The sequence below is a fragment of the Camelina sativa genome, chromosome 2 (assembly GCF_030686135.1).
Source record: "Camelina sativa cultivar CO46 ecotype springtype chromosome 2, ASM3068613v1".
Taxonomy (NCBI): domain Eukaryota; kingdom Viridiplantae; phylum Streptophyta; class Magnoliopsida; order Brassicales; family Brassicaceae; genus Camelina; species Camelina sativa.
In genome coordinates this window covers 25,973,669-25,995,799 of record NC_141881.1, presented here as the reverse complement: position 1 = coordinate 25,995,799, position 22,131 = coordinate 25,973,669, and the positions used below count along the sequence as shown (strand labels likewise).

At 36.5% G+C, this 22,131-nt stretch overlaps 3 protein-coding genes, 1 long non-coding RNA gene and 4 pseudogenes across 5 annotated transcripts; 2 read left to right on the top strand and 6 right to left on the bottom strand.

Annotated features, from left to right (window-relative positions):
- Positions 1-835: 835 nt before the first annotated feature.
- On the bottom strand, positions 836-2,446 carry LOC147949217 (uncharacterized). The gene is made up of 3 exons (XM_087470633.1): positions 2,266-2,446; positions 1,302-2,079; positions 836-1,187 (listed from the first exon to the last, which is right to left on the bottom strand). The coding sequence occupies exons 1-3, from the start codon at positions 2,444-2,446 to the stop codon at positions 836-838; spliced, it is 1,311 nt and encodes a 436-aa protein (XP_087326759.1).
- Positions 2,447-2,983: 537 nt separating this feature from the next.
- On the bottom strand, positions 2,984-3,766 carry LOC109127059 (uncharacterized). The gene is made up of 2 exons (XM_087470622.1): positions 3,323-3,766; positions 2,984-3,274 (listed from the first exon to the last, which is right to left on the bottom strand). The coding sequence occupies exons 1-2, from the start codon at positions 3,764-3,766 to the stop codon at positions 2,984-2,986; spliced, it is 735 nt and encodes a 244-aa protein (XP_087326748.1).
- Positions 3,767-6,252: 2,486 nt separating this feature from the next.
- Positions 6,253-7,133, top strand: LOC104733645 (uncharacterized). Its single transcript, XR_759045.2, has 3 exons — positions 6,253-6,412; positions 6,764-6,857; positions 6,940-7,133. It is a non-coding gene; the product is annotated as an uncharacterized LOC104733645 (long non-coding RNA).
- A 699-nt stretch (positions 7,134-7,832) lies between these two features.
- Positions 7,833-9,381, bottom strand: LOC104756084 (putative FBD-associated F-box protein At5g56820; annotated as a pseudogene).
- A 1,600-nt stretch (positions 9,382-10,981) lies between these two features.
- Positions 10,982-11,368, top strand: LOC147949216 (uncharacterized). The gene has a single exon (XM_087470619.1). It carries the CDS (start codon positions 10,982-10,984, stop codon positions 11,366-11,368), a length of 387 nt encoding a protein of 128 aa, XP_087326745.1.
- A 766-nt stretch (positions 11,369-12,134) lies between these two features.
- LOC104733637 (putative F-box/FBD/LRR-repeat protein At5g56810) lies at positions 12,135-13,939 on the bottom strand (annotated as a pseudogene). The gene is made up of 3 exons (XR_015582976.1): positions 12,942-13,939; positions 12,723-12,860; positions 12,135-12,633 (listed from the first exon to the last, which is right to left on the bottom strand). The product of XR_015582976.1 is annotated as a putative F-box/FBD/LRR-repeat protein At5g56810 (transcript).
- Positions 13,940-16,326: 2,387 nt separating this feature from the next.
- Positions 16,327-17,921, bottom strand: LOC147949215 (putative F-box/FBD/LRR-repeat protein At5g56810 pseudogene; annotated as a pseudogene).
- A 2,661-nt stretch (positions 17,922-20,582) lies between these two features.
- On the bottom strand, positions 20,583-21,650 carry LOC109127056 (putative F-box/FBD/LRR-repeat protein At5g56810 pseudogene; annotated as a pseudogene).
- Positions 21,651-22,131: the final 481 nt, after the last annotated feature.

Here is a 22,131-nt window from a genome sequence, read left to right as displayed (position 1 = left end):
CTACCCTTTTGTGCGAGTGCGACTCGGCTTAAAGTAACTAGGGGCGACCATTAATAGTCGGCTTACCCTTTTGTGCGAGTTGCGACTCGGCTTAAAATAATACGTCAGAACGCCGGGTCGTTACCGGGCCAGGATAACGATTATAATAACTTGCAAATGATGATTCATTCTTATGAAAAAGAAGTTTTATATTTTTGGCGGCTGTGTCTCGTAAAATGGGACTGCCTACGTACCCTCCGATCAGGAGGGATCAAGCCGATCGTAGTTCACATTTACATAATTATTCGATTTGTAAAAAGGACGAGCTGGACATAGCCGAGCTTCCTCGATGGTTCTAGTAATAGTAGCGCTTGAGGTGCATCGAATTCCAAGACCTCGGTACTGGTTCACCGCCCATTGTTAAGAGTTCGTATACGCCGGGATGGATGACCTTGGATACTAGATATGGACCCTCCCAATTGGCTCCCATTTTTCCGGCATCTGGTTCGGCAGTATTTTCAAAGACTTTGCGGAGCACGAGATCCCCTTCGTTGAAATGCCGATTGTGAACTTTCTTGTTGTAGTACTTGACTATCTCGTACGGGAGACCGTGGCGACAGATTACATATTTCCAGACGAAGAGTTGGACGTCCCTCGCTTTGATATTTGCGTAAGACTCGGCCTCGACCCATTTGGTGAAATAATCGGTGAGAACGAGTATATATCGCTTTTGTCTAGAAGTTGGTAGCGGGCCAATGATGTCCATCGCCCAGCGCATAAAAGGGTAAGGAGCTACTCCGGCTCGTAGGAGTTCAGTCGGCTGATGAATAATGGGGGCGTGTCGCTGGCATTTTTCTCACTTGGCGACGAACTTTTCGCAATCAGATATCATCGTTGGCCAGTAATGACCATGCTTCCTGATTCGCAGTGCCAAGGCTCGGCCACCTGAGTGATTTCCTCCAGCTCCTTCGTGCATTTCCATCATGACGCGCTCGGTGTCGTCGCCGTGTATGCAGAGCAAAAGGGCTCCTGACGCCGTCCGTCGCAACAAATGATCTTTCATTAAGGTGTAGTGGGCGGCCTTGGCTTTTAATCTTCGTTTAGCCCATATGTCTGTCGGCACGTTGCCATCGGCCAAGTATGCTCGGATTTCGACTCGCCAATCTGTCACGTCGCTGTCTGATGCAGGTTCGCATCCTCGGCGTGACCTTATCGTTCGATAAGTCGTCCTAATTTCATTGGGCTGGTGGAGTGCGAGGCAAGTCTTGGGGTATGTTTCGCTTATGCTTGGCGTATCTATGCTTTCTACCGGGATGATTCACCGAAGGTCGGGATCCGATGTTGAAGCGAGTGCTGCCAAAGCGTCGGCCGGGGCATTGTCTCCTCTGGGAATTTTGATGAGCTCGAATTCGTCGAAGCGTTTTGACAAAATCCTAACGACATCAAGGTAGGCGGCCATAGGTTCGCTTTTGGTGTCATATTCTCCACTGAACTGATTGGCGACGAGCTGAGAGTCGCAGAAGGCTCTTATCCGCTTGATCTGCATTCTGTTGGCGAGCTTTAGACCGGTGATGAGTGCTTCATACTCGGCGACGTTGTTGGTTGCTTGGAATCGGAGACGGAAGGATTGCTCCAAAATTTCACCAGTCGGCGAGGTTAGTCGAATCCCTACTCCTGATCCAAGATGAGAGGATGCTCCGTCCACATGCAGGGTCCACCGGTCGTCTGACGGGTCAATGGGTGTTGGTTCGGCTTCCCCAAACGGAAGTTCGATCAAAAAATTGGCGAGTACTTGGGACTTCGCAGCCGGACGAGTTCGATACTCGATGTCGTACTCACTAAGTTCGATTGCCCATTTCGTTAATCGACCCGATTGGTTCGGGCTGTGCAGTATAGACCGTAAAGGCTGGTTGGACAGGACAGCGACAGTATGCGACTGAAAATACGGTCGCAGCTTCCTTGCGGACGTGATGACTGCTAGGGCAACCTTCTCGACTGTCCGGTAGCGAGTTTCTGCGTCGTCGAGTGATTTGCTTATGTAAAAGACGGGTCGTTGCTCTTCTCGATCGTCTTTAACGAGTACATCACTGACAGCTGACTCTGAGACCGCAATATAAAGGAATAAGATTTCGCCGAGCTCCGGCTTCGCTAAGATCGGTGGGGTCTATAAATAGCTCTTTAGCTCGTTGAACGCGCTGTGACAGGCTTCGATCCACTCGAACTTGCCCTTGGTTTTGAGAAGCTGGTAAAATGGTAGACACTTGTCGGTCGATCTGGATATAAAACGATTTAGGGCGGCGATCCGTCCGGTTAGTCGTTGAACTTCTCTGGCATTCTTTGGTAGTGGCAAGTCGATGATTGCCTTAATTTGCTTTGGGTTCGCCTCGATGCCCCTTCTGGTTACCAGGTACCCAAGGAATTCGCCAGACTTAACTGCAAAAATGCATTTGGCTGGGTTCAGCTTCATCCCGTATCTGTTTAGGGTGTCGAAACATTGTCAGAGATGAGTGATATGGTCCTTTGCACGTTGAGATTTGACGAGCATGTCGTCGATGTAAACCTCCATAGTCCGGCCAAGTTGCTCGGCGAACATTTTGTTGACTAGCCATTGGTACGTCGCTCCTGCGTTTTTCAGGCCAAAGGGCATAACTTTATAACAGTAGGTCCCTCTATCCGTGATGAACGATGTTTTTTCTTGGTCGTCCTTGTGCATTAGAATCTGGTTGTAACCAGAGAAGGCGTCCATAAAAGTTAATAGTTCATTGCCGGCGGTTGCCTCGACGAGTTGATCAATTCTTGGCAATGGAAAACTATCTTTTGGACAGGCTTTGTTAAGGTCGGTAAAATCGACGCAGAATCGCCCCTTTCCATTCTTCTTCTTGACGACCACCGGGTTAGCTAACCACTCGGGATATTTCACTTCCATGATTGACCCGGCGCCGAGGAGTTTGTCAACTTCGTCGTTCACTGCTTGCGATCGTTCAGAGCCTAACTTGCGCCGTTTCTATTTGACCGGCTTATGCGTTGGGTCGGCATTGAGCTCATGGGTCGTGACATTTGGGTCGATTCCTTTCATGTCAGCCACGCTCCATGCGAACGTTGAGATGTTGGTTTTGAGGAAGAGTATCAACTCGTTCCTCATGGCGGATGTTATCTCTGTGCCGATATTTACGCATCGTTTCTTGTCGTTCTCGTCTAGGCTCACTTCCTCGACAGCGGCAACGCCCTGTTGGACGGCAGTCGGCTTTCCGTCTGTCGGTGACGTGCTACTAACGCCGACCTGCTGCTTTGATTGCTATAATTTCTTTCTGGTGCGAAGCTTATGCTCGATCAGGAAACATGCCCGTGCGGTTTGCTGATTGCCACGCAGTGTGTATATTCCTTTCGAAGTTGGGAACTTAACGCACTGATGATATGTTGACGGGACGGCTTTCATCTTGTGGAGCCATGGGGTTCCAAGGATGACGTTGTAGATCGTTGGCTTGTCGATAACCGCGAACCGGAAGTATCTGGCTATCCCTCCAACGAAGATTGGTAAGGTGATGGTGCCGACGGACATAAGATGATCCCCGTCGAAGCCCGTTAAAGAGTGACATTCTGGCATAATGTCCCGTTCGCCGACTTCCATTTTGGCCAACACGTCTCTGAAGATGACGTTGACTGAGCTTCCAGTGTCGATCAATATTCTCGTCACCTCACTTTCGCCGATCAAGAGTTCGACGACCAATGGATCGTTATGCGTTAAATCCAAACCTTCTAGATCTTTTCCGTCGAAAGTGATTGGCATGCCTTCAGCCTCGAACCTTGACGGCCAAGATTACATCATTTCAGCCTTCTTAGTATAATCTCTGATCGCTCTGACCGAATCATTGCATCCGGCTAGCCCGCCCATTATCATGTTGATTCGTCGTATCGTCGGAGGACGTTGGTCGGGCTTGCGGTCTGTATGCGGTCGTTTTTCGTTACCGCTGTCTTCGCGCCGTTCGGTGAGTAGGTTCTGAATTTCCATCTCGTCTTCGCTTTGGTCGGCTAGTACCTTTGAATCCTTGACGAATTTTCGAGCGATATATTCGGCGCGCTTGGCGTCGCTTCGTCCAGGTCGGGTTGTCTTGCTTCTGTCGGGCTCGACGACTATTGCCCCTTTCTTGTATCGCTCCATCAAGACCTTCTGGAGGTAATGACACTCGTCAGTTGCGTGGGTGGTACTCTGATGGTAGTCGCAGTACGGGGTTGCACTATTTTCACCTCCCTCTTTCCGTATATACTTGTTTTCGCCGATCGCAAAGGTTCGGCGAGTTCGATCTTGGTTTTTGACGAAATGTTGTCGAGGCTCGACGTAGTCAACTTTTGGAGCTGCGGCTACTGGCTGTTTGGGTATCGCACTTGCCTCTGAAGAATGCTTCTTAGCATTGATAGCTTTCTCTTCCTCGAGCCCAATGTGTTTTGCAGCTCGGAGTAATGCCTCGGCTACGGTCTCGACATGCGTTAAAGACAGCTCTTCCTTGAACCGAGATTCATACCAGAGCGCATTTCGAAGTGCGACAATTGCGGCAGCGTCCGGAATTGAAATGTTGACGTAGACTTCCTTGAATCGCCCTATAAAGGACCGAAGCGATTCTCCCTTGTGCTGAGTTAAGGTGTATAAGTCGGCATGGGAATTCTTATCCTCGAACAAAACAGAAAACTGCTTCAAAAATTCGGTTATCAGCTCCCTGATACTATCGATTGATCCGGATAGGAGTCTCGAGAACCAGCTCAATGCGGTTCCTGTTAGATGCTCGGCGAAAACTTGACAAGCTCCAGCGTCGTATTCCACCGGGCTGAACTGTAAAGGGCCGAGGGCTACGCCAGGTGAGTAAGAAATCTCGCGGGTCGACCGTTCCGTCATAGTGACCCAACCGTGGCTTGACTGCCCGTCTGACCGTCGTTGTAGCGAGTCTTCTAGAGAACGGAGTTCGCTGTGTTGCTTCGAGCATAAGTCCGACTTGGGGTGCCTTATCCGTTGCTTTTTGAATCATTGCGGCCATTTCTTTCATTTGCTCTTTGATTTCTTTTAGCTCGGCGTCCTTCGTTAGATCGGTTACGTCGTTATTTCGCTCGATAGGGTGCTGGGCAGGATTACATCCTAATCCGCTGGTTTGCACATACGACCCTGGCGTTGTTCTTACCGCGGTGAAGTTCACTGGGTTGAGCCGAGCGTTATTGAGATGGTTGATTTCATCTTGTGAGTTAAAATGTGCCGCGGTGAATGCATCCAATCGGCTGTTGGTTCGCTCTTCTTGCTGGTCAAGGCGTGTTAAGATTCCGCGGAACAGTTCATCAATACTTGAGACGGGCTGATTGCTGAGCAAAGTAAGCTGCGTTGGGACCTGTGTTGGTTCTACGGTCACCGGGGTCGTGAGGTTTGTAGCTATGACAAAATTTTCCGGGCTGTCGACCGTCACGACCTTTCTTGGAGCGTCTGGCGTGGGGAGGACTGCCTGGTCCGTTTGTTCCATTGCCGGGGTAGTCGTCCCCCCCGACGAGCTTCCTTCCTTGCTCTTTTCCTTGTCAATTATTGTCATCTCGTCTAATCGGTGTAGGTCCGTTCTTCAATTTTTTTAGAAAACTTTGACTTGGCTCCCCCTTCCTGGCGCGCCAAATTGTTGATGTCCAGATCGGTCACAATTAGTATGTTTAGTTCGGTCAAAGGAGGGTCGAAGTTCTCTTTTATTATATTGATGCCGAGACACAAAAGGACGGATTACAACTCGACTTAAACGAGTTACAAGTATAAACGAGAATAATCGACGAGTTGCTATCTCGTCGATCCTCCGAGCTATTGAGTCTAAACTGTCATAAGCTGTACTTTTAACCATTGATTAATTATCATATTTTATTTTAAAGAAACTAGAGATAATGTTTCTTTCCCAACAAAATTAGAGATCCTGTTTTAATTTAATTATTTTATGAATCTGAGTTTATTCATTATTTTGTATAGACATTTTACTTTATTTAACTAAAAAATTATCTTCAAAAGCTACAAATCTACAATCTAAAACTCTCTAAATTCTCAAAATTCTCAGTTATGGACATTAAGTTTATACACTTCAAAAATGTTAAAGAAAATCTATTAAATGACATCGATTAATATCAATTAAATATATTTTTAATAAGAAAAGGCAGTCTTGTCTTTCTAATAAATCTTCTTAGATTTTTGTTTTAATAAATAACTTTGTCAATAAACAATCATAATAATGATAAATTATAATATAAATACTTGAATCACATATGGTTTTGAGGTAAAGGCATCAATCAATGGAGTCTTCATTTTCTTTTACTCAAATGGTCAAAGTATATTATAAGGGAAACGTCGTAGGGGAAGTCCATCTTTTCGCGTTCGAGAAGTGTCTCGTAGATGATCTGTCTAATATGTTTGGAGTGACAGTTAATTGTAAGTAACTTAAAAAAAATGTTTTTAGTTGAAGAAAAGTAAAATATATCATCTTACATTTTGTTTTTCGAAAGCTATCATCAAAACTATACAAGAAAAAACAAGTACTTAGTTCAGATGCATATTCAAAGTAAATAAAATAAGAAACTTTGCAAAGATATACAAATACACAAGTAAAAGAAAATATGTAGTCTAATTATTTGTGTTAGTGTGTTGTTTCGGAGTCTAATGATTTGTGCTAGTGTGTTGTTTTGTAGTCTAATGATTTGTTTTAGTGGTGTACTGCTTTGATCAGCTCTACAAACTTATTAAATGTACAAACCACATACATAATTTATTTTTTCTAAGTAGGCGACGGAAATAGCTGTGTATGTAGAAATCAGTATACGTTGACGTATACAGACAACGATGAAAATTGGAGAATGGCCGGAGACATCCCTTGGGAGTATGATCCATCTCAATTTTATCTTTCTATTTTATATATATAATCCCAGTTTCATGTGCCTTGACTCTATGTTTTGTTGCAGCAATTTTCTGAGTACAGTTCAAGTATTGATCCTTTGGAGGCCGGAACCCCAACCAACCACTTTACAACTCTTCAAATGAAGTGAATTATTATCTAAATATCTAATTATTTCTGTATTACAAAGTCAACTTATATAATTTATGTAAACAAAAACTATACTTTTACCAACTATTTAAACAATACTCGTCTCTCTTATTATCGGTCAAATTGTGTAATTGGTTAATATTAATGAGAGAGATGTGAGTTCATTCAAAATCCGTTTTGGGGATGTGAGTTAATCTTGAACACATCAACGAGCAGACATGATACAATCTCTCGTCTTGTTTTTGTTATCTCACATAATAACCTAGAGAGTGAGTGACCCCTTGGGAACAAAAAAACAAAGTATACCGGAGAAAAATTTCACGCCCGTATTTGGGCTAATCAAGAGCCATATTTTTCTTCATAGCTTCATAAACAATGTACGTAATGCTTGCTGCTGGGACCACTTTGAAAAGATTGGGTAAGACGTAAATACGGATGAGTCAATAATAAAGTGTAGAAAGTAAATAGCACTAGAGCTTTGTTAACTAGGTTCTGTTTTTCCTACTCCCTGGGACTATGTCCACTTCCTAATTTTGGAGCTTTCATCGCCCAATTGTTGGATATAAAGGATGGAAAGAAAAAAAAACCCTAGCTGACGAGTTGGAAAAGAAGTAGGTCGTCATCAAAAAGATTCCTATGTTTTAGACGCACGCATGCTCTGTTTCAGATGCAGAGTTAAATAAAGTTCAAAAGGCTTATATACTAACAGTTTTTTAGCCTAATAATGATTCAAATTTCATGTAATATTATCATTAAATCTATAAAATTCATATCAATAACTTTAAAATTTTGAGAGTTAAAACAAACATTCTATGGATAATGCTGGCGCTGAATTACAAGTTGACATGAAGTTGAAGCCTTATATATAGATTTTAACTCCTCCATGATCCTCTGGTCCTTCACTATCCTCTGGTCCTTCTTCAGGCCGTTGCGATGGAGATAGTGATCAGAGGGGAAAAACCGAGAGATCATAGCCATGTTTAGACAACGAGCGTTTCCCAAAATGTATTCAGCTATTTCTTTATCTTCCAATCTTCCTACATAGCCTCGCCACTCAAGAGTTTCAAGATGGAAGGTCAAGCACTCAGGAACAGTGTCCGGTTTACTAACATATCTCGGTTGATAGTTGAGAGAAATTAAAGGTTTCTGTGGAAACAATTAAGACAATCTAAGTTAGGTAAAGAACAAACAAATGAGAGCCGTTTAATGTAAAACCGTAACTTTTTTTTTTTTGAATAAGAAAACCGTAACATTTTAATTTACCTTGTTGTTGAGTTTGAGAGCTTGTAGATTAGGAGAATGTTTGAGTTCCGTTGTCCAAATACAGCTCGAGATGAAGAAGGCGGTGGAAGAAACTATCTGTAAGATCCAGAACCTGCATGCCGTAAAGTACAATACCATCTTCAAAAAACTAAGTGATTGCGGAAAGAATGATCAATCAAAAAAAAAAAGGTAATGAGTTTACCATTGAAAAGGAAAAGTGTATTGAAAGACGTTCAACAGAGGTAAGAAATCTCATGAGTTTCTTATTCTTATTTTCATAATCAAAAGTTTTAATATGTGTCTCAGCTAACATGGGCATATCCTCAACAAACTTAAAGCAACAGAGACGACCCGAAAGTTTTAAGTACTTCAAAGAAGGAGTATTTATCTCATACATGGTGCGGCCACCGGAGAATGTCTCTTCACATATAGACAATCTCTGTAAGGAAGGGACAGATATGGTAAACGAGTCAAGACGGTTACAGCGGATTGTTTCGATGATGAGATTTAGATCTTCAAGAACAGGACATGCTGATAAAAGTGTGGGAAAATATTCTTTGCGTGAGTATATCACGTCGGTGAGATGCAAACATTTCAAGGACCGGAAACAAACCGGGGTTAAAATATCCACAACTTCAATGTCAACTTCAATGTATTGGAGTTTCATCACGACAAGTGTTTGGCAGAAATTAAGATACCATGAGAATCTGATAGAAATGAATATTGGACAATTAGAAGTGATTGTGATCTCCAGAATAGTGGACTGAATTTTTGATAACAGACGATCTGTAATATTTCTACTATAACTCCTAACTGTGAGATTCAAACTCGTAAGAACCGGAGCTTCAAGTGATTGCAAGTACATGCCACAAAAATTTTCAAAATGAAGGGAGTCAATTTTGGAAATAGAGTATTCATGAAGATCAAGTGTTGGCATCATCTTCCACACAAACTTCCATCGTTTAGACAATAAGCTCGTGGAGATGGCATGTCTTGTCGGAATAAACGAAAGTATTCGGAAAAGCAAATCGTCAGGTAAGTGACTAATCCTATCTGAACATAAAACCTCTTCACTTCCTAATCTTGGAGCTTTCATCGCACAATCGTTAGATATGAAAGATGAAAAAAACCCTAATTTTGTAGCTGACGAGTTGATTAAGAAGAAGGTTCTTCAGAGAAGTAAAACCCTAAGCTTTTGTTTTTTTCGTTTTATATATTAATTTGCGACTCTTGATATATGTATATATGCACATATGCCATTTAACATTCTCTATATATTTTATAGCAAATTCTTGATATATGTATATGTACATACGTCATTTAACATTTTCATATTTTATAGCAAATGTTCCTTTCCTTTTCTTTTTACATAATTTGGTTCGACAAGATTCTATTTCTACACATAGCCAACACTATTACTTGGAATCAACTCCGGTAGGTAAGAACGACTTGGGCGGTACCGCGGTCCCCCGACGAGTTTGTATTTAAGTTTTGCTTTTGAATAAATAATAGGAGACATTGTCTCCCCTTTCCTACCAAAAAAAAAAAAAAACTCCGGTAGGTAAGAACCATAAGTCGTACTCGTACTTTTAACCATTGATTAAATAAACTTTCCAATAATTATCATATTTGATTTTTTAAAAATTATCAACAAAAAAAAAATTATCATATTGATGAAGAAATTTTAGTGTTTCTCCATCATCATCTCAAAATCAAAGCCACGTATATGCGTGTGTATCATTGTATGTGACAAAATAATCTTAATGACGTTTCAAAATTTTGACAAAAAATAAATGTAAAATATACATTATGGATCTTTAAAATTATGTTACTCACATACAGTAATACAGAACTCCTCTGTTCCATCTACTCTGTTTCTCTGAATAAAACCCCTGAAAGATATGACTTATATCATACAGAATCACGTTATTATAATATTATATATATACACACAATATATATATATATATATATATTGTATTGTGATGTATTATATAACCTAAATAATTTTTCAATGAAAAAGTAAACAATTTATTTTTAGAAGAAGCTCCTCTGCTTATTTTCTGTTCAAGAAAAATAGAAACTCATATGTCACAGAGTTAAAAATAAATTTAAAAGCTAATAATACTTTTGATTACCAACGGATAAATTTTTATAACATTGTATACCTGTAATCAGAATCATTGTAAAACCATTTGAAAGGCTAAGACAGAGTGTTTTTGAATTTACTGTTGGTGTTACCACCTCCTAGAAAATACCATGTTTGGTAAGTTTGGCTATTATATAACACAATGACACCATATGTCAATATGCACTTTACAACATAATCCTATCATATCAATTAGACAAATCATGTTATTCGATTTTGTTATTTGCAAGGGATTTGATGACCATTTATTAGATGCACTCTCACGAGATCCAAAATTGCATATTTTTATGACTAAAATGATTTTTTAAATTTTAATTATGGAGATACAGACCACAAACAGTTCAAATTAAATCAGACTTCACAATTGTTATAGACATTAATACTCCTAAAATCAAGGGCTCGTTATACCTCTCAGGCTCACACTCAACTAGTATAAATTAACCCTCTTTGAGATCATTGTAAACACAACAAGTTCACAAAGAAGAGTCATTCTAAACACACTCAAAACATATATACATTTCTTATCTATTCTTTTCTTTTCTCTGAAATGGCTCAAAAAAACTCAATTCTTTTTGCCACTATCTTCTTTGGTTTGATAGTCATGCCTTCATTGGCTAGTGAAATATCAGATTCAAACTACGAAGAAAACAAGGCGATGGTGTTGACGAAAGAAGTAGAAGTCGATCCAAAAGGGTTACATCCCATAGAATGTATCGGGGCGATCAAGAGCGTGGAAGGTTGTTTTGAAGCAATTGGTGGGATGTTCAAAGGAAAGTTTCATGGATTGAGACGTACTTGTTGCAAAACGCTTAACGGGATTAATGATAACTGTTGGCCCTCGTTGTTTCCCGGAAAACTCTACCTACGTATCACGCTCAAACTAGTCTGTCTCTTTAGTGAGATGCACGAAGACTTTATCCATAATAAGTACTAGCGAGTTAGTATTATATTATATTTCTGCTATTTTTTCTTTTGGAAAAATAAGATGTGGTCAATCACGTCAATGATGTAATCTTCTCATGTTTATTTAGATCAATAAAGGATAAAACCATTTTTTTTTAGTTTCTAATCTTCCTATGCAGCAATATAATTACTATTTGGACCTTCTTAATTATAAAATTGGATTAGATGAGTATTTGATGATGATTTACATATATACTTTTGTTTTTTTTGTTTTTGAAACCAATGATAATTTACATACTTGCAAACTAATAAAGTAAGGGGTTATAAGAGTAGGTTGAGTTAATTGGGATTCATTATTGTTCAAGTTATAATATCAAAGAAGAATCTCAATCGTATCAGTATGTTGGTAGAACTAAGTTAGCTAAGATTAGTTAAGATAAGTAAGTTGTTGGAGTGGTTAGATATGTAAGAGTGATCAGTAGTCTTTTGCTTGTAATCTTAGCCTAAAACTTGTGATGATCATACCTAGTATGAGGAGTATATGTGTGGTTTGATGATGTTGTAAGAACCATCCTTGTGATCAATATTAAAAATGTAGACAATCAAAGTGCTATCCCTCTAAGCTTCTTTTTTGTTTTTACTTAGACAAAACAGAGAGTAAAACAGAGTGAGAGAAGTAAAGAGATATATATATATATAGAGGGAACGGACCTGCAACTTGTAGAAGTGATACAAGAAGGTCCTGACCTAAGTGAGAAGAGTTGGTGGTGAACCTCTCTGAAGGTGAACAGAGGAAGAACCAGAAAATGCAACAATTTATAAAGTAACAAGCTTCACTGTTTACAAGAAAAGAAACTCCCTTTGTTCCATAGTTTTTCATACAATCAAAACGCTAATAAAAAGGGGGAAAAGTTTAATAATTCTTATGCAAATTCAGATTCGAATAATAAAAATTATCTCTTTCTAAAAGTTCAAATCCAAGATATGATGACCCAAATCTATGAGAAAATTCTAAAATTTAACTAAAAGCTGACACATGGTTGAAGCCTTAGACATAGATTCCAACTCTTTAATCATCAACTGATCATTCTCCATGCCCCTTGAATACAGAGAGATTGTAGCATTCTTCAAACAACGAGCGTTGTTCAAAACGTACGCCGCAGCTTCTATCTCTTCATGTGTTCCTCCGTAGCCTATCCACTCAAAAGTCTCGAGATGGAAGCTCAAGCATTCAGGAACCGAGCTCGGTTTAGAGACTGAACATGGTTGATCATCGAGAGTATAGTTGGGATGTTGCTGCTCAGAAACAAAAGACATTGTATTAGATCAATTCAAAGCTCTCAAAACACAATGCTAATAAATTGGAGACTGTGACTTTTACTTACGTGGTTGAGCTTGAGTGCTCGTAACGACGGTACATCTTTCAGCAAACTCATAAGTAAATTGGACCTAAAGTTGTCGTAAATGTCTAACTCCAAATGAAGAAGCTGCTTGGATATGAATCTATCTGTAAGGTGAAAAACCTAAACAAGAAAACAAAGGTTATAGTGTTATCTTTAAAGAAATCATAATCAAGCTTGCGGGAGAAGAAAGAAGTGAATTACCATTGAAGGATACAAATCTAGGGAAAGATGTCCAACTGAGGTAAGAACTTTAGGAAGCTTCTCATTCTTTGACAGATTAACTTTAACATCTGCCTCTACCAACTTAGGCATATCCACAACAAAACTGTAACAACCTACGCGATCGAAGATCTTCAAGTACTTCAACGAAGGAGCAGTAATCTCGACGATGGCCTTGTCGTCAGCATAATAGCTTTGTTCTTTAGTGAAAGATAATCTCTGTAGAGAAGGGACTGATATGGTGAACACAAAACTGCCTACACTGCAAGTTCTTTGGATGAAGAGATCTTCAAGAACAGGACAAGCCGATAAAAGAGTGGAGAAAGAGTCTTCAGACTCGAACTTAACACATATAAGGTACAAAATTTTCAGGGATTGGAAGCAAACGGAGACTTAACAACATCAACAAGAATATGTCCTTGTAGTTTCAAGACAGCTAGTGTTTGGAAGACATTAAGGTTCTTTGGGAAACTGATAGTACTGTAATAACAAGGATAAGTAGTAGAAGAGATTGAGATCTCAAAGAGAGAGGAATGAATAGTGTTTGGGGATGAAAACAGAGAATCTAAGGAATCAGAGTGTTTCCTAAGTTTGAGATTTAGGGTTCTGAGAAGTGGGGCATCATGTAATTGCAAGGACCTGCCACAGAATTGGACAAAACCTCCAACGGAACCAACGTTGGGACAAGATTTTTCATCATACACAAGAGTTGACAACATCTTCCATACAGGTTTCCATCGTTTAGACAATTGACTTGTGGACATTGCATCGCTTACCGGGATTAGTGAGAGTATTCGGAAAAGCAAATCGTTAGGTAATTGGCTGATCCTATCTTCGTACGTAACCTCTTCGGTTCCAGATCTTGCATCATCCATCGCCATATTGTTAGATCTGATGGAAGAATATATTAAAAAAAAAAAACCCTAGTTTTTGGCTCACGCGTAGAGAGCAGGCGCATAAGATTAGAATGAAGAAATGAAACTCTGTTTTTTTGTTAATCTTTTTTATAAGTCTTTTTGTTTTTTTTATAATCACATAAGATAAGATCAAATTTATTATGTACTGTACATTTGGAGAAAATGTAAATTAAAAAAGAAAAAAAAAAGTGGAAAAATCTCACCTTAATAATTTCTCTTTGATTTTGTGTCAAAAATTAAATTTAAGTTCTATATATTTATCACTACAGATCTTTTTGACTAACTAGAATAAGAAGAAGACACAAATGACAAAAATCATCTAAAAAGGTCAAAAATGTTACAAGGTGACATTGCATATTCAGATTTTGATTTTCACATAATAATGTAGATCTGATGGAAGAATATTAAGAAAAAAAAAAGAAGAAAAAAAATCTTAGTTTTTCACTCACGCGTAGAGGAGCATGCGCATAAGATTAGAATGACAGATATGAAACTCTGTTTTTTCTGTTAATCTTTTTCTAAGTCTTTTTGGGTTTTTTTTTTTAATCACATAAGATAAGTTAAGATTTATTATGCACACATTTGGAGAAAATGTAAATTAAAAAAAAAAAAGTGGAAAGATCTCACCTTAATAACTTCTCTTTGATTTGTGTCAAAAATTAAATTAAAGACTAACTAGAACTAGGTACTAACCCGCGGAAAACCGCGGGCTGATTATTTTTTTTTTGATGAAAATTTGTAATAATTTATTTTGTTATTATGTTATCTATAATGGTTTGTGATTAAAAATTCGGTTTGCTTATATTAAAATTTTTGTATTTTAAAAATGTTTATTGAAAACCTGTCAATAAAACATTTGCATGTAATGAATAAAATTGTTTTAAGCTTTGTCAATTAAACACAATTTTTAGTATAGTTGTGAAGTGAATAAAAAAATATAACTAACATGTAAAAAGAGCAATTAAATGTAGCTAGTAAAGGTTCTGAAAAACCTCTTTAAAAACAACATTCATTGTTTTTCTTTCTGTGACTTCCTTTTTCTGTCTGTAATAAAAACCTTTCAGCATTGAATATATTTAAATCTCAACTTAGTTTTATTTTCCTAAAGAATGGTGGCTAAAAGAAAAAAATATAACTTTTAAAAATAGATAAGATAATATATCTATATCTTTTACTTTTTTGTTTATTAATTTTTAAAATCTAAGAAAACTGTTATATATTTTATTTAATTAGATTTTTGATAAAAAATTTAATATGTGCTGGAAAAGTTTTTTGATAAAATTTGTGTTTATATAGATTTTATTTGATTAGATTTTTAAAATCTTAACTGTTAATTTCCTTTTAAGCATGAATTAGTTTTGATTCTAATAGATTTTATTTTTTTACTTTTCTACAATTTATTTTATTTTATATATCCTAATTTTCGTTTTTAATTAACTATATTTATTTAATTAATTAATTAATCTTAATTAAATTTTTCTAATGACAATTAAATGTAATTTTTTACACATATTAAGGTTAGTTTCATATTTGTACTTCTCAATTAATATAGTAGAATAAGAAGAATCCAGTCATCCACATTCAATTAATTACTCAACTTCAACATTTTTAATCTTTGGTAAAGAGTATTTTGTTAGCTCACATGCAATAAACCTGAAGATGTCCTAACTCTCCCAATACATGAGCGACTTAAACCGTAAGGCATCTCCGACATATAATTTTATCAGAACCAAAATCATCTAAAAAGGTCAAAAATATTACAAGCTGACATTGCATATTCAGATTTTCACATCAAAATATAGATTAGAGTGAGAGTTAAAACCATATGTTTTAAACTCGAACTACAAGCTGACACGACTTCGAAGCCAAAGAGATAGATTTCAACTCCTTGATCAGCATCGGATCATTCTCCCCACCTGGAGGACCTTCTGAATATATAAGGATTGAAGCGGTTTTTAAGTGACGAGCGTTTTGCAGAATGTAAACGACGACTTCTTTCACTTCCTCTCTTCCTACAAAGCTTCTCAATTCAAAAGTTTCAAGATGGAAGGATACGCATTCAGGAACCAAGATCGGTGCAGAGACTGGAGGAAGTTGATCCTCGGTCCCTCGGGTCGTATAACTAAAATGGTTCTGTGAAACATATATAATGCATTTTAAGCTCTCTTGAAACAGAGATCAGTAAGTAACTAAAAAGGGAAATTAAATGAAACATTTTTCAATACCACGTGAAGCTTGAGAACTTGTAGTTTAGGGGAATGTTTGAGCAAATGCAGAAGCAGATTAAGCGGAAGTTTGTGGTAAATATCTAGTTTCAGACGAAGTAGCTGATGAGAAATTCCATTGGCAAGAGGTAGAACCTGCACTCCACAACATTATTTAGTTATTACCAAACTCCAAAAGCATATAAAATGCCATCTTTCAAATAAAACAAGACCGAGAAGGGTTATCTAGTTACCAATATGGTAGTAACTCACCATTGAAGGATGTCTATTTTTTATTGAAAGAAACTCTACCGAGGTAAGCAATCTGATCAACTTCTCAGCTTGGGATTTTGAAAGTGTAACTTTTGCACCCACCAACTTCGGCATATCTTCAACGAATTTAATACAACCACTCCATTCCATCATCTTTAAGTACTTCAAAGAAGGAGCATTAATCTCGAATTTTAGGTCACCGTAATTAGAATAATGGACATGGTCAGTGATGTGTAATCTCTGTAGAGAAGGTACTGATATGGTGAAAGGGTAGGTGCGATTATAGCTATTTGTTTCGAAGAATAGATCTTCAAGAACAGGACAAGCCGATAAAAGTCTCTCCAAAGACGTTTTGGATGACAACAACACACTTATGAGATGCAAACTTTTCAAGGACTGGAAACAAACAGGAGAAACAACAACAGCATCTAGAGTAATAGTGCCTTGGAGTTTTAAGACGACTAGTGTTTGGAAAACTTTAAAGTTTTTTGGGAAAGCTAAAAAATTCCTAGATAAAGAAGTGATTGAGATCTGAAGGAGAGTGGGAGGAAGGTTTGGGAATAGCAGATAATCTATGACTTTGGAAGCAGCTTTCTTGTCAAGTTTGAGGTTTAAGTTTCTAAGAAGCGACGCTTTAGGTAAAGACATGCTACAAAATTGGGCAAAGCCAAGGGAACCAATAACGCTGGGACAAGTTCCATTATACACAAGTTGTTAAATTCGGGCTTTACTGTGGGCTTCCAACTTAAAACCAATTGGCAATGAGTGGAGAGGCCCTAACTCTTTATATATTACTTAAGTCCCATCACCTCTTCCAATGTGGGATGTGGGATCTTTCTCCACACGCCTCCCCCCCCCCCCTCGAGATAATGGCTCTTCTAGCCATTAATCTCGACAATCCATCACGCCCCCTCGAAATAATGCTCTTGGGATGTGGGATCTTTCTCCACACGCCCCCTCGAGATAATGGCTCTTCTAGCCATTAATCTCGACAATCCATCACGCCCCCTCGAGATAATGCTCTTTATTTAGCTATCTCGATGGAATTGGATCTTCCTTTGGGCCATCAATTAATGGGGTGATTGGGCCTCTGTCCGGACCGAATTAATTAACGGTCAGCGTGTATAAGCTCTGATACCATGTTAAATTTGGGCTTTACTGTGGACTTCCAACTCAAAACCAATTGACAATGAGTGGAGATGCCCTAACCCTTTATATATTAGTTAAGTCCCATCACATCTTCCAATGTGGGATATGGGATCTTTCTCCACACAAGTGTTGGCATCATCTTCCATACAGGTCTCCATCGTTTAGACAACAAGCTTGTGCTCATTGCAACTCTTACCGGAACTAAGGAGAGTATCTTGATGAGCAAATCGTCAGACAAGTTACTGATTCTATCAGAATTTGTAACCTCTTTGATTTTTAATCCTGCAGATTCCATTGCCAACCAGAGATTAGAAAAGTGCTAGATCGCTTCGTTAGATCTCAAGGAAGAATAAACCCCCTTTTTTTTTGTCAACGAATAAAACCCTAACTTTTGGCTTAAGACAGGTAATAAAACTAGAAAATTTTGGTCGGTCTTTCTAATTGTCTTCTGGCCTTCTGGACTTGGCAGCTATATTAATTGGGAAGTACAAATATAAAACTAACATTATAAAGTGTCAAAAAATTACATTGTATTGGTAAAGGCAAAAGTTTTAATTTTTTGTAAAAATAAAAATATAATTTAAATATAAGACTAAGAAATTTTTTTAAATAATTATTAGTTTTAAAAATATATATTTTCTCCCTCTAATTAATTATGGGAGAAAGTTATTAATTAATTAAAAAAATTATAAACTAATCAGAATTTTAAAAAGTAAGTTTTTATATCTAAGTATCCAAATTATTATTTTAATAACTATATTTGCAAGATTTTGTTAAGATTTTACATTATCATTCTCTTATCATCTTTCTTTTATTTTATTTACAATTTTTTTTGAATTATCATAAAATACATATGATAACTAAATATATAGACTTCTTTCTATATATGTTGTGATTTGAATTTTTAAAAACAAAGATATATTACTCAATTTATGATGAAAAATGTTTGTTTTTAATGTTCCACATGGCGGATTGGTAAAACTAAAATTATGTGATTAATAAAATCATGAAATTTTATTTGCTCACTATTAGAATATAATAATAAATACTTTAAATAATTCACAAAACAATGATGCAAATGCAACAGACAAACAATATAAAATGATAATATACATCAAATTAACAAATTAAAATATTATAATAATCTAAAATAATTAATATTTAAAAAGCTATGTAGATTTATCAAACAATTACAATATTAAAATTAAATATTGTCTCATGCGTAGAGGAGCAGGATTAGAAATGACAGATATGAAACTCTGTTTTTTGTTAATCTTTTTCAAAGTCTTTTTGTTTTTTTTAATCACATAAGATAAGTTATAATTTATTATGTACTGTACATTTGGAGAAAAATGTAAATTAAAAAAATTAAAGTGGAAAGATCTCACCTTAATAATTTCTCTTTGATTTTGTGTCAAAAATTAAATTTTAGTTCTATATATTTATCACTACAGATTTGTTTGACTAACTAGAATAAGAAGAAAACAGACAAATGACAAAAATCATCTAAAAGGTAAAAAAATGTAGATTTAAGGGAGAGGTTAAAACAATACTCCCCCTAGTTTTTATTACTTGTTATTCTGAGAGATTTCTTTGTTTTAGATTATTTGTCATCTTCATTTTCCAATGTAATTTTTACAATAAAATTCCAAATATAACCCTATTATAATAACACAATAAGTAAAATAAAAAATTATTGGTGAGGTTAAACTTATTAATTTACACAGTTTTTTAATTTAAATAAAATTCTCTAGAATCCTACTATATTAATTGGGAAGTACAAATATGAAACTAACCTTAAATGTGTAAAAAATTACATTCAATTGCCATTAGTAAATTTTAATTAAGCTTAATTAATCAATTTAAATAAATATAATTAACTAAAAAATAAAAAATAAAACTCACAGATCAAATATTAAAAAATCTAAAAAAATAAAAAATATATATATTTTCTCTCTCTAATAAATTATGGAAGAAATTAGTAAATATCTTTTTTTTTTAAAATATAAACCAATCAGTTTTAAAAACTAAGATTTTATATCCAAGTATACAATATAATTATTTTTAATAACTAAATTTGAAGATTTCAAATTATGATTCTCCTATCATCTTTATTTTATTTTATTTACAAATTTTTTGGAATTTTCATATAATACTTATCATTAATAAAATGCAGAATTTTTTCTGCATATGTTGTGATTTGAATTTTAAAAAACGAAGATATATCACTCAATCTATGAAAAATGTGTGTTTTAATTTCCACTTTGGCGGGTTGGTAAAACTAAATTTATATAGATGATAAATTATAATTTTTATTTGCTCACAATTATAATAATAAAATTACTATTTTATATTTCACAAAATAATGCTGCAAATACAACAAACAAACAATAGAAAACTGAAATAATAAGTCAAAAATAAAATACTATAATATTCTAAAATAATTAGTATTCAAATAGACTAATAGATTTATAGAATAATTAGAAATAAATATTAATCAAACAAAATAATATTTTTTTAAAAATATAATAATAAAATAATTTTTTAAAAAAATGTTGACACGTGCTTTAAGCACGGGATATCTCCTAGTGATAAAGTAATTAAAACCGGAGGGAGTATGTTCTTAACTCGAACTACAAGCTGACACAACGTCGAAGCCAAAGAGATAGATTTCAACTCCTTGATTAGCATCAGATCCTTCTCCCCACCTGGACAACCTTCTGAATATATAAGGATTGAAGCGTTTTTTAAGTGACGAGCGTTTTGCAGAATGTAAACGACGACTTCTTTCACTTCCTCTCTTCCTACATAGCCTCTAAATTCAAGAGTTTCAAGATGTAAGGATATGCATTCAGGAACCGAGCTCGGTGCAGAGACTGGAGGAAGTTGATCCTCGGTCCCTCGGGTCGTATAACTAAAATGGTCCTGTGAAACATATATAAAATGCATTTTAAGCTCTCTTGAAACAGAGATCAGTAAGTACCTAACAAGGGAAATTAAGTGAAACATATTTTTTCAATACCACGTGAAGCTTGAGAACTTGTAGTTTAGGGGAATGTTTGAGCAAATGCAGAAGCATATTAAGCGGAAGTTTGTGGGAAATATGTAGTTTCAGACGAAGAAGCCGATGAGAAATTCCATTGGCAAGAGGTAGAACCTGCACTCCACAACATTATTTAGTTATTACCAAACTCCAAAAGCATATACAACAAATGCCATCTTTCCAATAAAACAAGACCGAGAAGGGTCATCTAGTTACCAATATGGTAGTAACTTACCATTGATGGATGTAGATGTATTATTGAAAGAAATTCTACCGAGGTAAGCAATCTGATAAACTTCTCAGCTTGGGATTGTGAAAGAATAACTTTTGCACCCACCAACTTCGGCATATCTTCAACGAATTTAATACAACCACTCCAGTCTATGATCTTTAAGTACTTCAAAGAAGGAGCATTAATCTCGAATTTTGTGTCACCGTAATCGACATGGTCAGTGATGTGTAATCTCTGTAGAGAAGGTACTGATATGGTGAAAGGGTGGATGCGAGTATTCATATTTGTTACGAAGAAGAGATCTTCAAGAACTGGACAAGCCGATAAAAGTATCCCCAAAGACGATTTGGACCAGAATATCACACTTATGAGATGCAAACTTTTCAAGGACTGGAAACAAACAGGAGAAACAACAACAGCATCTAGAGTAATAGTGCCTTGGAGTTTTAAGACGACTAGTGTTTGGAAAACTTTAAAGTTTTTTGGGAAAGCTATAAAATTCCTAGATAAAGAAGTGATTGAGATCTCAAGGAGAGTGGGAGGAAGGTTTGGGAATAACAGATGATCTATGACTTTGGAAGCAGCTTTCTTGTCAAGTTTGAGGTTTAAGTTTCTAAGAAGCGACGCTTTAGGTAAAGACATGCTACAAAATTGGGCAAAGCCAAGGGAACCAATAACGGTGGGACAAGTTTCATCATACACAAGTGTTGGCATCATCTTCCATACAGGTTTCCATTGTTTAGACAACAAGCTTGTGCTCATTGCAGTTCTTACCGGAACTAAGGAGAGTATCTTGATGAGCAAATCGTCAGACAAGTTACTGATTCTATCAGAATTTGTAACCTTTTTGATTTTTAATACCGTAGATTCCATCGCCCAACCAGAGATGAGAAAAGTGCTAGATCGCTTCGTTAGATCTCAAGGAAGAGTAAAACCCTTTTTTTTTTGTCAACGAATAAAACCCTAATTTTTGGCTTAAGATCAAAGGAATACACTGAGACAATACAATAAAACTAGAAAATTTTGGTCGGTCTTTCTATTCGTCTTCTGGGACTTGGCAGCTGTTTGGAGATCCATTAAATAAAAATAAAATAAAATACTACAGTGTCATATTTACATAAAAATTATATGTTAAACTCACATAGTCACATGCATGCACTTGGTCTTGAACCACTTCATGGCTTCATGCAGTTCCCAATTCCTCAAACATTTTTTTTTTTAACCTGATTCTGCCCTGAATCCAACAGTCATACAAACACAAACACCTTTAAGGGTAATGATAAACTGGTAAGTAAGGAAAGTTAGGTCCAACATGGGAGACTTAAATCCCAAGGCATTCTGTTATTACTTAAAT

Coding starts and splice junctions, on each gene's coding strand:
- LOC147949217 (XM_087470633.1), bottom strand. CDS start 2,446: ATGAAGCTGAACCCAGCCAAATGCATTTTTGCAGTTAAGTCTGGCGAA. Junction 2,080..2,265: donor ACGGATCGCCGCCCTAAATC/GTTTTATATCCA, acceptor TTGCGGTCTCAG/AGTCAGCTGTCAGTGATGTA. Junction 1,188..1,301: donor ACATCGGATCCCGACCTTCG/GTGAATCATCCC, acceptor TCGAACGATAAG/GTCACGCCGAGGATGCGAAC.
- LOC109127059 (XM_087470622.1), bottom strand. CDS start 3,766: ATGCCAATCACTTTCGACGGAAAAGATCTAGAAGGTTTGGATTTAACG. Junction 3,275..3,322: donor GCAATCAGCAAACCGCACGG/GCATGTTTCCTG, acceptor AAGAAATTATAG/CAATCAAAGCAGCAGGTCGG.
- LOC147949216 (XM_087470619.1), top strand. CDS start 10,982: ATGGCTCAAAAAAACTCAATTCTTTTTGCCACTATCTTCTTTGGTTTG.